Here is a 16,521-nt window from a genome sequence, read left to right on the forward strand (position 1 = left end):
CCACATCCAGCCTGGCTGCAAACACCTCCAGGCAGGAGGCTTCCACCACCTCCCTGGGCAACCTGTGCCAGTCTCTCACCACCCTCATGGGGAACAACTTCTTCCCAACATCCAGTCTCAATCTCCCCTTCTCTAGCTTGGATCCATTCCCTCCCAGTCCTATCACTACCTCACACCCTAAAAAGTCTTTCCCCAGCTGACTTGGAGTCCTTTTCAGATACTGGAACACCTCAATAAAGTCCCCTCAGAGCCTTCTCCAGACTGCACAACCCCAACTCTCTCAGTCTGTCCTCACAGCAGAGCAGCTCCAGCCCTCTGCTCATCCTTGTGGCCCTTCTCTGGACACCTTCCAACACCTCCAGATCCTTCCTGGCACAGAGGCTCCAGAACTAGACCCAGAGCTCCAGCTGTGGTCTCAGCAGAGTGGAGCAGAGGGGCAGAATCCCCTCCCTGGCCCTGCTGGCCACACTTCTCTTGCTGCAGCCCAGGCTCTGCTTGGCTCTCTGGGCTGCAAGCGTTTACTGCTGGCTCCTGTTGAGCTTCTCCTCCCCCAGCACCCCCAAGGCCTTTTCTTCAGGGCTGCTCTCAAGCCAGTCCCTGACCAGTCTATAGCAGTGCCTGGGATTGCCTCAACCCAGGTGCAGGACCTTGCTCTTGGAACATGGGAGGCTTCCTATTCTGGTTGCTGCCTTTGGGTTCTGGGTTTTTGGGTGTTGTCTCTTCCGCTGGGAGGGCAGTGGGACAAGGAAGGATGGGGGAGCAGTTTTCTGGCTTGGGCTTTTGGCTTGCTTGCTTCTGCTTGCTAATGCTTTGCACCCTGCTTCTTCTGCAGACAGGCTGAGGGCATTGTGCATTTTGTGCTCTGATGAGCTGATTTTGCTCAGGAAACTCTATTCTTATCTCACTTTTTCTGTCTCCATCCCAAGGTCTTGTGTGCTACTTTGCCCTCACTTCTGTGTTGGGAAAGCAGAGAGGTTAAGCTGCTGGGTTGGTTTGATCTCTTTTGCCCTGATTTTAACCATTACAACCTGTTCTATACAGATTATATATATAAATGTATTTTATTATATTATATTACATTACATTATATTATATCATGCTGATTGACAGCCTCCTAAGCATAAGCCAGCAGTGTGCCCGGGTGGCCAAGAAGGCCAATGGCATCCTGGCCTGCATCAAGAATAGTGTGGCCAGCAGGAGCAGGGAGGTCATTGTGCCCTGTGCTCTGCACTGGTTAGGCCACACCTTGAGTCCTGTGTCCAGTTCTGGACCCCTCAGTTTAAGAAGGACATTGAGACACTTGAACATATCCAGAGAAGGGCAACAAGGCTGGGGAGAGGCCTTGAGCACAGCCCTGTGAGGAGAGGCTGAGGGAGCTGGGGTTGCTTAGCCTGGAGAAGAGGAGGCTCAGGGGAGACCTTATTGCTGTCCACAACTACCTGAAGGGAGGTTGGAGCCAGGTGGGGGTTGGTCTCTTCTCCCACGCAAGCAGCACCAGAACAAGAGGACACAGTCTCAAGCTGTGCCAGGGGAGGTTTAGGCTGGAGGTGAGGAGAAAGTTCTTCACTGAGAGAGTTGTTAGCCATTGGAATGTGCTGCCCAGGGAGGTGGTGGAGTCACTGTCCCTGGAGGTGTTCAAGAGGGAATTGGATGTGGCACTTGGTGCCATGGTCTAGTCATGAGGTCTGTGGTGACAGGTTGGACTTGATGATCTTTGAGGCCTCTTCCAAAACTTGGTGATACTGTGACACTGTTCTACTGTTCTATTATATCGCATTATATTATATTATATTATATTATATTATATTATATTATATTATATTATATTATATTATATTATATTATATTATATTATATTATATTATATTACATTATATTACAACACAGATTCTATTTCTAGTGCTCTTCTAAAGCAGCTGAGCTCCCCACAGCACCAAGCCACCTGCTTGCCAGATACTCACCAACGTAGTTTTCGACGTCGCTAACGTAGAAGGTGGGGGCAGGGACAGCCAAACCCAGGCCATCCTTCTTGGGGACCAGGATGGGCTCTGCAAAGCCATTTTCTTCCAAATACTCTGTTGTTAGCTGGCTGCCTGGCACCTTCACAACGATATCTTCAGCACTGCAAAAGCAAAGAGAGATTCCATAGCGAGGGCCTCCTGGGCACAGCTTGGCTGCGCTGCAGCGCTGGGAGCCAGGGGAAAGCTAGGAAGAGGCAAATATATGCAAATGAGGTGCATAAGGGAAAAGCCAACGTTTGCAAAGGGCACAATAAATCATCCAGAATCTATCTGCTTGAGCCTCATGCACCAACTGCTGGAAGCTTCTTAAAATAAAAGCTTTTGGTGAAAAACAGCTTCTGGTGAAAGCCAGGAGGGGACTGGTGACAAGGGCTGGGAGTGCCAGGACGAGGGACAATGGCTTCGAGCTGGGAGAGGGGAGACTGAGACTGGAGAGGAGGAAGAAATTCTTTATAGAGTTAGGTTGGGGGGACACTGGAACATGTTGTGGACACTTCATCCCTGGAAGTGTTGAAGACCAGGCTGGATGAGGCCTTGAGCAGCCTGGGCTGGTGGGAGGTGTCCCTGCCCATGGCAAGGGGCTGGAACTGGATGGTCTTTAGGGTCCCTTCCAACCCAACCCATTCTGTGAATCTATGAACTGTTTTCCTCAGCTACAGGGATGTGTCAAGCTACCAGTGACAAATACTAAAGCAATGAGTGCTAGATGTTCCATTCTAAAGAAGGCAAGATTGAAACAGAACCTCAAATAAATTGCTCAGGAAACATTCTGCAAATCATTGCCAAGTTGCTGGGCAGGTTTCAAAGGGCCTAGGGGAAGGGAAGCTGCATCTCTGGACCAGCTACTTTCAGTGACAGCTTTCAGGGAAAACTCAGGTCCAATTTCTAGATCTTTCCAAGAGTAAACCCCTTTGAATCTGGAGTGCAAGGGGAATGTACATGAAGGACCGTCAGCCCTCAAATTGCCCTGCTGCTGTGTGCTGTTTGTCAGCTGGGCTCCAAAAACCATCCAGCAAGCCAGGACCACAGCTGCCAGGAGAAGAGTGAAATTGTGTTGGCCCCAAAAAGCACTCCCTCCCCGGGCACACAAGGCTAGTACATGAGTGCCCTCTCCTGCAGCAGCTCTGAACTACAGCTCACATCTTTGTAGGGCACCAAAATCCGGTGGGGAAGGAGACAAGGCCATGAGTGATGCCAAGGTGGCTGCACGCTTGGGCATCACTGCCTTCACCACCCCATGGAACCTAACCCATGCTGAGCCCCCAGCTCCCCTAGCCTGTGGGAGCCCTTCCACACTCATGGCTGTGGGGGTTTCTCCTTCAACCCCACCACACACAGGGGAAGCCCTCATCCTGGGGCTGCTCAGGCCACCCCAGGGGGGTTTGTGTTCGAGAGAACAAGGTGGCTGAATGCAAAGAGGGACAAGCTGTAGAAACTGAGCTTATTTCTGGATCACTTCAGCCACACTGAACTGGCAAAGGCTGCTCAGAAGAGAAAAAAAAAAGTTATTAATTAACAATTTAACTAGTAATTAATTAAAAGGGGTGATCCCTATTTGTGTGAGCACTGGTGGCCAGCAATGTGCAAAGAACGAGGCTGGAGATTTTATGGAGCAAGAAGGCAACCAGGACTGTGCACTGAAGCTCTGCACTTACTTTGCAGTGCCCACAGATGTCTCCTGTACTTGTTCAAGAGGGACCTAACCCTGCATGTGCCATAGAAACTTACACTCGGCCCTAAAGAGAGAGCAGTGCCAGAGCTCCGAGTAACGACCGTGCCAAAACAGAGAGCCTGGCACCCACACTGAAACACATCAACCATCCATTGAGTTATTATTATTATCATCAGCACTACTCCTCTGAAGCTATTTTAGCACCAAACACCCATCAGGGGAATGTCAGGAATTCCACTTTCTGCGCTCTTCACTGCTCCTTTTGCCACAGGCCTCACTGTGGGGCTGACCGCAGGTTACAGTTTGCTGCAGTATGCTGCGAAGCAGCAGTCACAGTTCTGTCCCCAAGCTGAGGGCTCCTTCTCTGTTCATCACCTCCTGCCTGAGGAGTGCTGGGTCTGGTTTGATGAACACCTGCAGATGTAATTCATTTTCTTCTGAGGAGAAAGCGTCCCAAGAAGGCTTTCTCTACTAATGCTGTGAGTGCAGATGGTAGAGCCCTGAATCGTGCAGGCACTCGTTTTGGCTTTCTCAGAAACCTCAACTGGGCAGCAGGATTTTCTTCTGTGCACATTTATGTGAGAAGCAAACACATAAAATGAGAGTCCACATCTGGCTTTACAATTTGGGAGTGACTCAGAGATGCTGCATGTGTGAGTCCGATCTCAGAGGCCACCCAAAGTGACTGAAATCATTCTCCATGGGGCTTCTACCTCCTTACCAGTGCCTGAAGAAGGCTGCAGAGAGACTGTTTGCAAAGGCCTGCAGGGACAGGACCAGGGGCAATGGCTTCAAACTAGAGCAGAGCAGATTTAGGTTGGATGTTAGGAGCAATTCCCTTACTATTAGGGTGGTGGAACACTGGAACAGGTTGCCCAGAGAGGTAGCTGAGGCCACATGCCTGGAGATACTCAAGGTGAGGCTGGACAGGGCTCTGGACAACCTGATCTAGTGGAGGATGTCCCTGCTGACTGCAGGGATGTTGGGCTGGGTGACCTTTGGATGTCCCTTCCAACTCAGACCATTCTATCATTCCATGACTCTATGTTTCTGTGACTCCATGGTTCTTTATACCATTAGGTTTGCAAGCTGGCACATTGCTCTGTAGGAACAGAGAAAAAAACTACACAAGCCCAACCAAACAAATAACCCCCCCAGAAAAACCCCAAAAGAGCCATGACAAAAATCTAGCAGGCCCAAATAAAAATGGCTCAGCAAGTAAAACTATGAGCTGAGTGAAACACATCTGTAAGCACTGCAAGCACTCTGCAGGGGTATTTGCAGTCTTTTCCTTCACCAGTCTAAGACTGCACCATGCAGGCACTCTTTGGGGCTTCCTTCTCACCAACTTTAATCTGTCCAAGGCTGGTTAGTATCCAAACTGAAATGGGAAATTAAATTCTCCTTAAAAAGGAAGTTTTGTGTTTCCCAAGTACACTTCACCAGTCTCCAAAGATTCCTCTAAAATAATTGGTCATTAATAATTAAGGATTTATTTGGCCAAGGCCTACACTAGAAGAAAATCATCACTCTTACAAATGGCTGTGAAACAGCCTAATAAAGTGTGGAACATGTCACCTAACAATTAGTGCTATTCATTACCACAAATAAGAGAGCCTTTGTCACTGCAGCAACTGAGGATGTCATTGTTCTTCTTTTCAAGATGGAGACAGCCTCCAGCAGCACCAGCAGTGGTGTTGAGAGCAGGATAATTCTCTGCAATAAATTGGTTAGTTTCTCATGCAGGCACAGGAACCGGGCTCGGGCCAGAGGAGATTTGGATGTGGCTGCACAAAGGTAAGGCAGGGAAGGGGCTGGGACACCTGTAGTAAAGCAGCGCTGCCTTCAGGCTCAGCACTCGGCTGCGGCGCTCGCAGCCGGGCACAGCCCCCGCTGTGCGGGGTGCTGGCCGTGCCCGTGGTGCCTCTCCAGCCCTGCCCAGGCTGCGCCACGTACCTGGGGAAGGTGCGGCTCCGCAGCTCCTTGATGAAGACTTGGCTCCCGTTCTGCACAGGTTTGACCTCCGTGCTCTGCCCAGTGTCCTGCTTGTGCCAGTTCCGTTTCTTTTTCACTGCAAGAGAAGGAAGGGACAGCGCCGCAGTCAGGACTGGAGAGGATCGTTGCAACGCCTGGGGCAAGGACAAACCTTCACCTGGCTTGTGAGGCCAGCAGAGAAGAGGGAACTCCCGCTCAGCTGCACTGAAAAGCTTAGCGGTGCTCCCAGCTCGCTGCCAGACAGGCAGAGAGCAGCCTGGAGATCCATTACACACCCAGCAGTGCTGGGCTTGGAACATAAGGGCAAGCAGACGGATAATTACAGAGCTGCAGAGCTACTGCAGGCTCAGTGCAAGCACAGGCTCTGGACACTCCGTGCTTGCCACACCACACGCTCAGTCCTGAGCACCGAGCTCTGACACAGCCGCTTGTCTGCACCCACTCTTCTCAACATGTAGCACAGACCTTTATGAACATATCTGCTACAAATTACCTTAGTCTGAAGGGCTGGCCAGCAGCGGCAGGCTTCACATTCACTGTGAATTAGGCCCCGCACACGGGGTGCACATAAAAGGAAGGTGGCGGGGGTTGGGGGGGAAGAAAGAAAGATGCAAGGGCACCACAAACGCAGTTTGCAGAACTCTCCTCCTAGGTGTTGAAAGGCAAGACAGTCTCAGGCCTTCTGTTGGTGACAGCAGACTGAAAGCCCCTCAACTGTCCTCCCCGTGGGTGGCAGACGCATTGGCAAGCTCGGCGTGGAGAAGGGGGCAGGTGGCACGAGCACAGCTAAGGAAGGCAAACGCCAGCGTGGCTCTGCCTTGCCTGACAGCAGGCAGCACAGAGCAGGAAAAACTGGTCCAGCTTTTTCTCTTAGTCAGCACAATCTCTCCCAGCTGTTCCTACCTCCACAGGTTGTCTGGACACGCTCCTTTGGGAAGTAAAACTGTTTTCTGTCCCAAGTGCAGATTTGTCTCTTTTCAAGCCTCTCTTAGTGGAAGTTTAATATGCTACAACTTACTTTCATTTTTCAGCTTTATTTCACGTCATGAAACTCAGCATTTCACCCCCAGATCAAGACCTCTCATGCTGTTCCTGCTGTTGAAAGCAACTAAGGAAGGTACCAGATTCCTCCACACACGGACAGCACTCTTGCCTCTTTCTTTGCCCATGCACACACACACAGATCCACATCAGTCTTCACACAGATCCACATCAGTCTTCACAAGGAAGGAAGCAATCTGGAGGCCTTGGCTATAAAGACATGAGGTCCAGAAAAAGCTAACTTTGTTTTCCCATCCCCAGCCCTGGAATAACTCAAGTTATCTCCCAGTGAATCCAGCCCAGGTTTTGCACAAAGCATGCTGGTTTTATTAGTTCCATGCAGCTCTCCAGCCTAGCTGGATATATTCATTAAAGCTGCTAGTTCTTTATCTTAATGACTCTCAGGCTTAGTGTATTAATTCAATGCTTCTGGTAACAAAGGAAACAAGCCCTACATTAATGCCAAACCTTCCTCCTCTCTTTCCCTTTCCAAGGACTGCCTCCTCCCCTCTCAGCAGATCTGAAGCAACACTGGGACTCCTCACACAAGTCCCACTGAAACAGGTGGCACTTGGCAGAGTGAAAATTAAAGAGCTTATCATGTTAGCATGTTCTTTTATTGCCCTGCAGACAGCAGGGAGTGCTGGGAAGAACAGCACCAAAGCAGTGCTGAGTTAGGAAACTCACTGCAACTACTCAAAAAGCACTGGGGAGCTAATTCACTCAGCACTGAGTGCCAGGGAATATGGCAGAGGTGGATCATAGAATCCTAGAATGGTTTGGGTTGGAAGGGACCTCCAAAGCTCATCCAGTCCAACCCTTCTGCAGCCAGCAGAGACATCCTCAACTATATCAGGTCACCCAAAGCCCTGTCCAGCCTCACCTTGAATATCTGATCTGACATCATCCACCTCTTGCATCATCCTCCTCTGCCATGATCCTCTTCTGACATCACCCACTTCTGACATCATTCACCTCTGACACCATCCTCCTCTGACACCATCCTCCTCTCATGCAGAGGCAACAAAGATGCCTCCACCACCACCACATTGCTGCCCAGGTGGCACCATCTCCCAGCTGGCATCAAGCTGGCTGCTGCACTTCATTGTACTGCACCAAATCCACTCTCAGTTGTTCTCTTTGTGCTCAATCTTCCCCACGAGGAGCACAGTCAGGGCTCCAGGCCCACTAACACATGCAGCAAATTGCTTTGGCCTCGTTTTTAGTGATTCCAGATTTGGCTCTTTGCAGAACTTTGGGCTGCAGAGCTGCCCTTTGGAACAGGCAGAAAGCCCTCCAGAGGAAGCAGGGCACACACTCTATTTGTATGGAAACTGTGCCTCAGAATGAATCACTTTAGATGTCAGGGGTATGTTTCAGATGCCTTTATGAAGGAGGAACTCATAGGAGCCCCTGTTCCATACTGATTTATATTTATGTTGCAACTATTTGGTTGTAATAGTTTCAGCCTCACTTTGGCTCTTTATCCTCACCTATGCCAAGGAATTTGGTCTGATTTCCAGTGCTGCAAAGGAGGCAGCAAATCAACCCCAGCATTTCAGATTGCATTATGAAAATGAGGCAAGGCTGCCCAAACAAAGCACTTCCATTTCGCTGCAGTGATGTCAGAAGGCTTTGGATGAATGTGGACAATTTCTCCCAAACAGGAGTCCCTACAAATTTCATTAAGCAGAACTGGCATAAAATGCTGTGTGACAGGAAGCAATCTTCTGAAATAGTAGCCACTAAGCCACACTAGTGCAGGGGGAAACTGTAAGAGGAGGAAAATGGTTTCTGCATTTGCCATCTGGAAAGCATAGAGCGGGGAATGTGCATGCCAGAAATCCACCTAGGTCTGTAAATCCAGAGGAGTTGCATAACACACAATTGGTGACTGTGTTCCCCTCTGCTAAGCTTGCAATCTTTGCTAATCTGCAGCATTGCCACCAGAGCCAGAGAGGTGACTCTGCCACTCTGCTCTGCTCTGCTGAGACCTCACCTGGAGTGCTGAGTGCAGGTCTGGAGCCCTCAACACAGGAAGGACCTGGACCCGATGGAACAGGTCCAGAGGAGGCCATGGAAATGATCAGGGGGTTGGAGCAGCTCTGTTATGAGGAGAGGCTGAGGGAGCTGGGGGTGTTCAGCCTGGAGAAGAGAAGGATCCAGGCAAAGCTAATAGCAGCCTGCCAGTACCTGAAGGGGCTACAGGAATGCTGCAGAGAGACTGTTTGAAAAGGCCTGCAGGGACAGGACCAGGGGCAATGGCTTCAAACCAGAGCAGAGCAGATTGAGCTTGGATGTGATGAACAAGTTCTGCACCAGGAGGGTGGTGGAACACTGGAACAGGTTGCCCAGGGAGGTGGTTGAGGCCCCAAGCCTGGAGATAATGAAGGTGAGGCTGGACAGGGCTCTGGGCAACCTGATCCAGTGGAGGATGCCCCTGCTGAGTGCAGGGGGTTGGACTGGGTGACCTTTGGAGGTGCCTTCCAACCCAGACCATTTTGGGATTCTATGATTCTAAATCCTACCAGGGAACTCCTGGCTCTGAAAGAGCTCCTACTCCTTTATCACCAAACTGTTAGTGCTCAATAATAAGCTCAAACAGCTACTGCAACCAGTTAACAGAGAAAGGAAAGGGAGGGCCTCAGAGCAGTGCTGGGGGAGCCCAGTGCCCTGCAGCAGGATGGAATGAATGCACTAAGCCAGGGGGTTCCTGCCTTCATCTCAGCAATCTCCTAACTTCCCTGGAATACTGCACTCTGCAAGAAGGGGCTACAGGGCAACAGGCCCAGTTTTCAAGAAGATCCACCATTCTGCAAGGGAATGGGGAAGTGGCCATGCAGCCTGGGCACCTGTAGTCGCACACAGCACCGAACCTCAAGGTAAGGTTGGCAAGAGCTCATGCTTAAATGCCCCTGAAATCACTGCACTCCTCTCCCCTGATGGTTGGTTTGGTACATCCTGCAATGCATCTGAAGGCACCAAGGAAGTTATGCTGCTGTGCTGCAGAAGGAGAGAACATTCTGGATTCCTACCACACCAACAACCTCTTAGGCTGACACGACCATGACCAGTGCCAGCGCTCCAGCAGCACTTCCTGCTGTGCTGCATACCAAGGCATCTACTGCCAAGCTGGGCTTTTATCTGGATAAAAAGAACTGGGTAGCCAAAAACCTCTGAAGACTGTGGTCAATTCAACTCTCACAGGATCACAGATCAGAGGATGTTAGGGGCTGGAAGGGACCTCTAGAGAGCTTCCAGTCCAATCCCCTGCCAGAGCAGGACCACAGAATCCAGCACAGGTCACACAGGAACACAGCCAGACAGGGCTGCAAAGGCTCCACAGAAGGAGACTCCACAACCTCTCTGCTCCAGTGTTCTGGGACCCTCACAGTCAAGAAGTTCTTCCTCATGTTGAGGTGGAACCTCCTGTGTTGGCATTTCCATCCCTTGCCCCTTGTCCTATCCCAGGGCACAGTGAGCTGAGGCTGTCCCTGTCCCTTCCTTCCTGACCCCCAGCCCTCAGCTATTGATAGACATTGATCAGATCCCCTCTCAGCCTTCTCTCCAGACCAAACAGCCCCAGGGCTTTCAGTCCTTTCATCATCCTTGCAGCCCTCCTTTGGACTCTCTCCAGCAGATCCCTGTCCCTCTTGAACTGGGGAGCCCAGAACTGGAAGCAATATTCCAGATGGGGCCTCACTAAGGCAGAGTAGAGGGGAGGAGAACCTCTCTGATCTGCTGGCCACACTCTTCTGAATGCATCCCAGGATCCCATTGGCCTTCTTGGCCACCAGGGCAAATTGCTGTCCCATGCAGAACTTGTAACTCTCCTCATTCTCAGTGATGTACTAAACTTGTAACCTCCTCAGCAGAACTGCCATTTCTTGAGTTCTAACAGCATGCAACACATGCACTGGAGTTTCATTCCTGATGGCAGAACTTTGCTACTTCTGATTTTTTTCCCTCACAGAAGTAGATGCAGAATCACAGAATCATAGAATATCTTTGGCTGGAAGAGACCTCCAAGCTCACCCAGTCCAACCTGTGAGCCAGCACTGCAGGGTCAGTACTAAGCCATGTCCCTAAGCACCAGCTCCACACTGCTTGAACACCCCCAGGGATGGGGACTCCAGCACTGCCCTGGGCAGAACATTCCAAGGTTTGAGAGCCCTTCCAGGGCAGAAACATTTCCTAGCATCCAGCCTGAACCTCCCCTTGGGGAGCTTGGAACCATTGCTTCTGCTCCTGTCCCTTGCCACCAAGGAGCAGAGGCTGTCCCCTCCTCACTGCAACCTCCCTTCAGGAAGCTGGAGAGAGCAAGGAGGTCTCCCTCAGCCTCCTCTTCTGCAGCCTGAACACCCCCAGCTCCCTCAGCTGCTGCTCACAGGACCTGTGCCTTTCAGAATTCAAAGCAAAGTGAAAAAACCCAAAGCATTAGACACCCCTTAGTGCCAGACAGCCCTGAGAGGCTGAAATCCTGTGCTGCTGCTTCTAGAGTGTTTCAGGAACGGCCTGGCAGCAAACTGCTCACCTGAAGATGATTTGAGCTTCTTTGTGTGACCAATTGTCAGTGTGCTTGCCAGAAATCTCCCAACAGAGCATTAGAAAGGTTGACTCTTAGACAGATTGACCCAAACACCTTGTGGGGCCAGACTGATGTCTTTCACAAGCAGTCTCCCCAAGAGGCTTTTGCCACAGCTTCTCCTATTGTGGGTGCCCTGCTTGGGCCAAAGCTGTCAGCAGACCATCTGGGAGACAGGAACAGCTGCAGGTCATTTCAGTTTTCCAGTTCACTTCTGATTTGGAAAAAGTCCAAGTGGAAAACCATTCTTACACTCTTGCCCCTAAAATGAATGTTTCAGGCTCCTCTTCTTTCCTCCTAGAGGTTTTTTTTTTCCCCCTAAACTTTAAAACAGCACAGAACAAAAATAGAATTGCCTGGTTTGAAAATCAGAGAATGTTAACACCACAGTAGCCAAGTTTCCAGGCACCTCTTATTTTGCACTCAAAAAAAAGGAACAGCTCCTGGGACACCAGCACAGAGCTCTTCCTCTGTGTGTTGCTGTAAGGCTGCAAAGCGGAGGCAGCCTCGGCATCGTTGGTGCTTATCTACCACCAATGGCTTTCAAGTGAAACCTTCATCTTTCACAGCAATTGGTTCCTCTTCTCTCTCTTTCCCCTCCCCACTCCTCCCCCATTACATAACAGAAAGAATTTGTGAATTAATCTGACCAAAGCAAACACAATCTACAGCCCTTTCCCAGGCAAAACTCCCACTGAGCTCAACTGTCACTTTTTACTCAGAAGAACTTTTTGCTGTGGAAGCACTGCAAGAATTGGCACCCCCAGCACATCCTACAATGTTGACTGCCACTGAAATGGCTTCAGCTTCCTCTGCAGGCCAAGCACAACAGACTGTTTCTTCCTCTCCTCATCCAACAGCAAACACACCACGTTGCTTCCAAAGCCTGCTGGAGGCTCGGCAGGATTTTCCTAGCCCTCAGTGCTAAGAGCCTCATTCCCTGCAAGGAAGGAAGCATCACTTCCACTGCTGGGCCTGAGGAGAGAAGATCTCCAGGTATGAGCTCACACACACTGCCCAAGGTCAGGCAGAGAGCTGCATCCAAAGCTCCACAAGCTTGGGCCATGCCTGGAGATCTTGAAGGTGAGGCTGGACAGGGCTCTGGGCAACCTGATCCAGTGGAGGATGTCCCTGCTGAGTGCAGGGGGTTGGACTGGGTGAGCTTTGGAAGGGACCAGACCATTCTATGATTCTATGAGCCCATGGGTTTTTTAACTCCCAACATCTTTTTTCACCTGGTGTTTATGTAGCTGTGTGCTTTTGTAATGAACCCCAAAGCTTCCCTGGTTTCCAGGCTGAGGCCCTGCTGTGTGCCTGGGGAGCAGCTGCCCAAGGGTACTTACAAGTAGACTTCCCGTGGGTCTTCTCACAGTTTGGACAATGGTAGATGTCAATATCTGGTGCCTCTTCTTCTTCAACCCCCACACAGCTGCAATACATAAAGGCAAACACCACATTAGCCTGAGACACTCTCCAAACATCCAAGCATGCAAATAGTAATGGCAAAGCCCAGCCCCAATAGGCTGTGCCTAGAACAAAGCACAGCTCAGGTGCTTTGTACTCTGGGACACTCAGGCTGCGTTTTCCTGCAGCCTGCTTTCTCCATGTGCGGTCAGTCAGAAGGCCACCACCAGCTCACTGTGGATCTCCATGAAAATGTGGCAGGAAGTGCCAAAGAGTTGGTTTTTTTCCCCAGAGACACCATTTTGAATCTACACAAGAGTTCTCCAGGCACCATCCCACATAAAGCTCATTATCAGAACACATCTTCCTTACCAAGCATGTATGGACAGCTGCTAGGCACAAGAGCAAGCCTGACAGGGTACACCCATGGGCAAGCCTTCTACAGGCTCCATCTCTGTTACAGCACATGAAGGTGAGAGGGAAAGGCAGGCACACAGCTCACAGCACTGCTGTCTGCCAAGAGGATGGGCTGCACCGTGGCAGCTGCTTGGAACACCCAGCAAGAGGGTGCTGGATGGCACAACATCTGCAGTGACACAGGGCTGCTTAGTGCAGGCCCCTGGCACAACACAGCGCTGGGGAAAAGCAAAACCAAGCTGCAAGGGCAGGCAAAGGTGCTGGGTGCAGCCAGGGTGCTGAGCAGCCAGCCAGAGGAGACTGGAGACCAAGCACACAGGCTCCTGCTTCTGCCTGCTCCAGCTGAAGGCACCCAGGCTGCAAGGCACATGTGCAGAGCTTGGCTGGGTGCTGTGAGACACAGCCTGCAGGTCACAGCTCCAGGAGAGACCAGCAAGGCAAGAGGAGCCATGGGAAGCAACAGAAGCAGCTTCAGCTTAACCATCTGCACAAACAGAGTGAGGTCACACTACAGTAAGAGCAGTCCTGGAGCTTCTCTGCTTCACTGCCTGAAGTACCTTCTCAGTGCTCTTCAGGTCACACTAGCACAGAATATTAGAGGCTGGAAGGGACCCCCAGGAATCATCCAGTCCAACTCCCCTGCCAGAGCAGCATCACCCAGGGCAGGGCACACAGGAATGCATCCAGGCAGGTTTGGAAAGTCTCCAAAGCAGGAGGCTCCACAACCTCTCTGGGCAGCCTGCTCCAGGGCTCCAGCACCCTCATACCAAAGAAGTTTCTCCTCATGTTGAGCTGAAACCTTCTCTGTTCCAGTTTGTCTCCATTGTTCCTTGGCTTATTGCTGTGCACCACCCAAAAGAGCTTGGCCCCCTCCACTTGACCCCCAGCCCTCAGCTATTGATAGATCCCTCTCAGCCTTCTCCTCTTCAGACTAAACAGCCCCAGGGCTCTCAGTCTCTCTTCACAGGGGAGATGCTCAAGTCCCCTAAGCATCCTGCTGGCTCTGCCTTGGACTCTCTCCAGCAGGTCTCTGTCTCTCTTGAACTGGGGAGCCCAGAACTGGACACAACACTCCAGCTGTGGTCTCAGCAGGGCAGAGCAGAGGGGCAGCAGAACCTCCCCAGCCCTGCTGGCCACACTTTCCTTGCTGCACCCCAGGATCCCATTGTCTCTCTTGGCCACAGGGGTACATTGCTGTCCCATGCAGAACTTGCTGCCCACCAGCACCCCAAGGTCTTTCTCCATAGAGCTGCTTTCCATCAGGGCAGCCTCTAACCTGTCCTGGTACCTGTTATTATTCTCCCACAGAAGAGAAAGGGATGGGGCAAGGGTGATGGCAATGCCAGCTCTGTGCACATGGCAGCATTCAGCCCCTCACCCTGCTGGCAGTGCAAGGCAGTGCCTAGTGCACTGAATTCTGAGGGTCCATCTGCTGCTTTGGACCCCCAGGAAGCAGAGGAGAGGACATTTGCCTCTCTGGCACAGGCAAGAAACCAGGGTGGGTGTCAGTTCTGCCAGACATCTCACAGAACCTCTCAAACCACTCTCACTGCGTCCAAGCTCTTTAGGACAGCAGCGCAGTGCCCAACACCAGACCCAAGTTGAACAGGCAGGGATACTCGGGTCAGGGGGACACCCCAGCAGCTCCTCAGGGGGATGGGCTAGGTGCAGCAAGGCCCTGAGCTCCTGGCAGCCAGGAAGGGTAAGGCATGGTGCTGTAAGCCCACTCCTAGGCTTTTGGAAGCCTTTCAAGTCCCTGGGTGGCTTCGCTGGGGGTGCAGGGGTGTGCAGGCCCCGGCCGTGGCACACAGAGACACGCTTGGAGCATGACCCTCCCTGGCCACCGAGCTGGGCTGGCAACCACTCCAGAACCCAAGGCATGCACACACCATGAGTGCAAGCCACAGATCCTCCTGCTGTTGGAACACAGCATCCACAAAGCCTACCCTGAGTCTGCAGCCGGGCTAGGGAAAGGCAAACTTAGCTCTGAGACGGAAGCAAATCCTTTTCACAGTATCACAGTATCACTAAGGTTGGAAGAGACCCCAAGGATCATCAAGTCCAACCTGTCTCCACAGACCTCATGACTAGACCATGGCACCAAGTGCCACATCCAATCCCCTCTTGGACACCTCAGGGACGGTGACTCCACCACCTCCCTGGGCAGCACATCCCAATGACGAACGACTCGCTCGGTGAAGAACTTTCTCCTCACCTCCAGCCTAAACCTCCCCTGGCACAGCTTGAGACTGTGTCCCCCTGTTCTGGTGCTGGTTGCCTGGGAGAAGAGACCAACCCCTTCCTGGCTACAACCACCTTTCAGGTAGTTGTAGAGGGCAATGAGGTCTCCCCTGAGCCTCCTCTTCTCCGGGCTAAGCAACCCCAGCTCCCTCAGCCTCTCCTCACAGGGCTGTGCTCAAGGCCTCTCCCCAGCCTTGTTGCCCTTCTCTGGACACCTTCAAGTGTCTCGATGTCCTTCTTAAACTGAGGGGCCCAGAACTGGACACAGGACTCAAGGTGTGGCCTAACGAGTGCAGAGCACAGGGCACAATGACCTCCCTGCTCCTGCTGACCACACTATTCCTGATGCAGGCCAGGATGCCATTGGCCCTCTTGGCCACCTGGGCACACTGCTGGCTCATGTTTAGGCAGCTGTCGATCAGCACCCCCAGGTCCCTCTCTGTTTGGGAGCTCTCCAGCCACTCTGACCCCAGCCTGTAGCTCTGCATGGGGTTGTTGTGGCCAAAGTGCAGCACCCGGCACTTGGACTCATTGAATGCCATCCCATTGGACTCTGCCCATCTGTCCAGTCGGTCGAGGTCCCTCTTTTGACCACCACTGTCTTGTCTGCTGCCACAGACCTTTGTGGGTATTCTCATCCTGCTGCAGCTGCTGCCAGTGCGGCTATGAGGCCCAGCTCCCTTCAAACCGAAGAGCACAGGGTGAGGGCAGCTTTGCAAGCACAGCCGGAGAGCCTCTCCCGTGGGCGAGCTCAGGCTGCGAGCAGGCTGGCAAGCAGCACGCCCTCTTGGAATCGTGCAGGTTTGGCTGCTGGGGGCAGGGGCTGCTGAACACTCACTTGAGAAAACACAAAAGGATTGGGCCTCCCTGGGCAGGCAGCAGGGAAAACTGAAGAGTGAGTCTGCAGGCAGGAAAAATCATCCCAACAAACGAGTCCTCAGAGTCCAGCAGGCACAGGCAGTCCCACAGCAGATTAAGCAGCAGAGAATTTAAACAAAGCCTGGCAGATCAGAGCAGGCCTAAGAGAATGGGGAGGATTCCTCTAGCCATAAGGCTGTGTCAGCTGCTTCTGCCACGGCATTCTGCTTGTTAAGCTCCATAAAGGTATGGATTAGGCTCTCCATGAGGGCTGGAAAAGTCTGTAT

The 16,521-nt window shown here is 51.8% G+C and overlaps 1 protein-coding gene across 1 annotated transcript in view; it reads right to left on the bottom strand.

Annotated features, from left to right (window-relative positions):
- The window catches only part of PHF2 (PHD finger protein 2), a 107,635-nt gene that overhangs the window by 38,913 nt on the left and 52,201 nt on the right, over nucleotides 1-16,521 (bottom strand). The window contains exons 2-4 of the mRNA XM_054162076.1: nucleotides 12,658-12,743; nucleotides 5,650-5,764; nucleotides 1,962-2,122 (exon numbers count right to left, since the gene is read on the bottom strand). Coding sequence (XP_054018051.1) covers nucleotides 1,962-2,122; nucleotides 5,650-5,764; nucleotides 12,658-12,743 — 362 coding nt within the window. The remainder of the gene's footprint in view (nucleotides 1-1,961; nucleotides 2,123-5,649; nucleotides 5,765-12,657; nucleotides 12,744-16,521) is intronic.

This window comes from Dryobates pubescens, chromosome 1 (genome assembly GCF_014839835.1).
Source record: "Dryobates pubescens isolate bDryPub1 chromosome 1, bDryPub1.pri, whole genome shotgun sequence".
NCBI lineage: Eukaryota > Metazoa > Chordata > Aves > Piciformes > Picidae > Dryobates > Dryobates pubescens.